Below are 2,932 nucleotides of genomic sequence, written 5' to 3'. Positions count from 1 at the left end.
GGGTCCTCCGGAGGACCCGGCCTGTTGTTTTGTACACAGCCATAGCCTTACATGGTGTTTTTGGGGTGGTAATTATGCTAATCTCCTCTCGTGTGCACGAGCAGCTGGATAGAACAGGTGAATTTACGCAGCTCATTTACACAGTTTTCCTGAAGATAGAGGAGTTTGTTGAATCTGACGTGGCATGTTCGTACGAACCTTTCGTACGAACAAAAGTAAGAGAAATTTAGGAGAAGAATACAAACACGTTCTTGCATGAGGCCCATTGATTACGATCAATAAAATGAGTGAGTATCTGAAATTCAGTTATCAACCATAAAAATCTTACAGTTCAAAAGCTGCACACTCTTTCATACATGAGGTCCAAGACTAACCCTAACTATGTTTTTACTTTAGTCTAAAGTCCAGAGTTTTTAATGTCGCCTGTATGTTTTAAGTTGTTTTCAGATGTTTGATACAGTCTGGATGTCTGGATCAGAGTTCATGGAGTTCAGGTTAGTGGACACTGATTCCTGTAAACTGCAGAGAATTTATTCCCTGATGTTGGTGAATTAGGACAGTGTTCTGTGTCTCTCTTTATCTTTCTGTGTAAAACCAGTCTGTGTTGGTCTCATTGTTCAGCTCTGTTCTGTTGGACCTTTGTGTGTCAGACCACTGGTGCTTCTAATTCTCATGAATGTGTTTTTTTACTGTATATAGAGTTATTTTTTTTAATTATTATTTGTGACAGAAGCACTTTTAACTAGAGATGGGACACATAGCCTGGTAAAACCAAACTCTTGTCCTACTCTTAGTTTCGTACAGAGGGTTTGGACTCTCAGCTATTGAAAAGAGATTTATTTATGGAGGCGTGGCCTCTGTTGAAATTTTAAATGATTGGATCTGATTTACCCAATCACTAACGTTTGGCCGCTACGTATGTAGTGCACCAGCTCGACCGTGGAGCTGCGTAGGAAAGGGCCAGACTAGAAGTTTACCAACAATCCAAATTTTTCGAACATCTCCTTACAACCAACAATAAGAAGCAAGATGCAGACGGTTAAGAGTCGTTCCCAGTTTTGTTTTCTTTTTTACTTTTCATAATATCTTGTTGTTTTCCTCCTCAGACAGAGACAATCGCTTCTCCACCTTTTTGTGGGAAACAGCTTCTTAGGGGAAGGGGGGGTGGATTTCTGCTTCACAAAAAAAACATAGTACCACCCACATGATGGAGTTATGTCATCACACAGTTCGTGATGATGTCACTCACTTTTGAACATCTCTGTGAAACAAACAGCTCGTCAAGATTTGGATCCCTTTCAAATGTTAAGAAATGTTTCTAACATACTTTCATTTTTTAGCTCACTTACTGATGTAAGCGTTAGTGTTCCTCCTGGTTAACTAATGCTAATGGCTGCTAACTATTGTTAATGCTGCTGAAGATGGAATTTAAAATTAAAATTCAAAATGTGTTCATTGAAAACAATAAAGATTGTACCTGTGGTCCAGCGGTTTGCATTGCAGCTCAGACACCAGCTGTAACTGAGAGTTTGATGTCTTGAAGGGAAGATTTAGCAGCGTTAGCAGTGTTAGCAGTGTTAGCAGCGTTAGCAGTTGCTATTGTCACAGGATGATGATGTCTTTCTGAAATGCTTAAATGCAAACTTAAACATTTACCTTTAATTTTTTTACATTTAGATTTAGGATTTAATATTTATATAAATTATTTAACATTTAAATTTAACATTTAGTAAAAATGAGCAAAATGCAAGAACAGTGAGCTAAATAACAATAAAAAGTTAATTGAAAATTTTTCATTTTGATTTTACACTCAGAGTGAGCTAATAAAAATGTGTTGAACATTTGGTGCCCGATATCCAAGAATCATTTGTCCCATCTCTACTTTTAACAAAGTTAAATTTTCCAGATGTATTTCTCTAACCTTAACTAAATAAAATCTGTTGTAAAATGCACTGATATTTATTAACCTTTAGATGTACAAACTACCCACACTGCTGTTGAAACTGTTACATTTCTCTTCTACAGAACCACGTTTTAAATATTTTTACAAACTACTTTAAAACAAAGTTTTTCCTTGTTTTGTGTGAGCCTCTCCTGAATCTATTAGAAGCTATGAGAGATTCTGAAATGTAAAGTTTTCTCACTTTAGTCTCAATCTGTGGTGTTTTTATTTTACATTAAGTTTATTTTTGTGTTGGCACTAGGTAAACAGGTGACAGGTGCGCCTCCTACCAGTCGGCGGATCTCTCTTTCACAGTCTCTCTTGGTCCTGTTGAGCTCCTCCTGGTGCTGGTGATGAGCTGATCTGAGCTCGGCTGCTCGGGCCTGGCAGGCCTGCTGAGCTGATGCTAGAGCCTCCTCTGCGTTCTTCTTTGCTCCTCGCAGATCCTGAACCTCTTGCTGGAGGCGGCAACGCTCTGCCTCCCAGCTCCTCCTGGCCTCCTCGACCTCAGCCATCAGGGCGGTCCTCACCTGAGCAGCCAAAGGACTGAAAGTTAGTCTGAACAAGTTGACACTCAGCCTTACGGTACAGACATTCATGGTACGTTGTGACTTTTGAAGCTGAGCAGGGACAACAGATCTTGACCAGAACTGGTCTTATGGAACAGGTTTGAGTAAAATTAGGATGAGTCCAAAATAAAAACAATCATCACAGACAGATGAAGGGACAAGCTTTGTCTGGTGAAGTGTCTCATTATTTAGATGGATGGATGGATGGATGGATGGATGGATGGATGGAAGAATGGATGGATGGATGGTTGGATGGATGGATGGAAGAATGGTTGGATGGATGGATGGATGGAAGAATGGATGGATGGATGGTTGGATGGATGGATGGAAGAATGGTTGGATGGATGGATGGATGGAAGAATGGATGGATGGATGAATGGATGGATGGATGGATGGATGGAAGAATGGTTGGATGGATGGA

General features: G+C 39.8%; 1 protein-coding gene across 2 annotated transcripts in view; it reads right to left on the bottom strand.

The window, feature by feature from the left end:
* The window catches only part of jakmip3 (Janus kinase and microtubule interacting protein 3), a 25,616-nt gene that overhangs the window by 21,216 nt on the left and 1,468 nt on the right, over positions 1–2,932 (bottom strand). For both annotated transcript variants that reach the window (XM_014026937.1, XM_014026938.1), the window contains exon 4: positions 2,233–2,472. In XM_014026937.1, the coding sequence (XP_013882391.1) occupies positions 2,233–2,472 (240 nt within the window). The remainder of the gene's footprint in view (positions 1–2,232; positions 2,473–2,932) is intronic.

Source organism: Austrofundulus limnaeus, unplaced genomic scaffold, assembly GCF_001266775.1.
Source record: "Austrofundulus limnaeus strain Quisiro unplaced genomic scaffold, Austrofundulus_limnaeus-1.0 Scaffold602, whole genome shotgun sequence".
NCBI classification, from domain to species: Eukaryota; Metazoa; Chordata; class Actinopteri; order Cyprinodontiformes; family Rivulidae; genus Austrofundulus; species Austrofundulus limnaeus.
The sequence above is the reverse complement of the archived record's forward strand: the minus strand, read 5'-3'. Positions and strand labels throughout refer to the sequence as shown.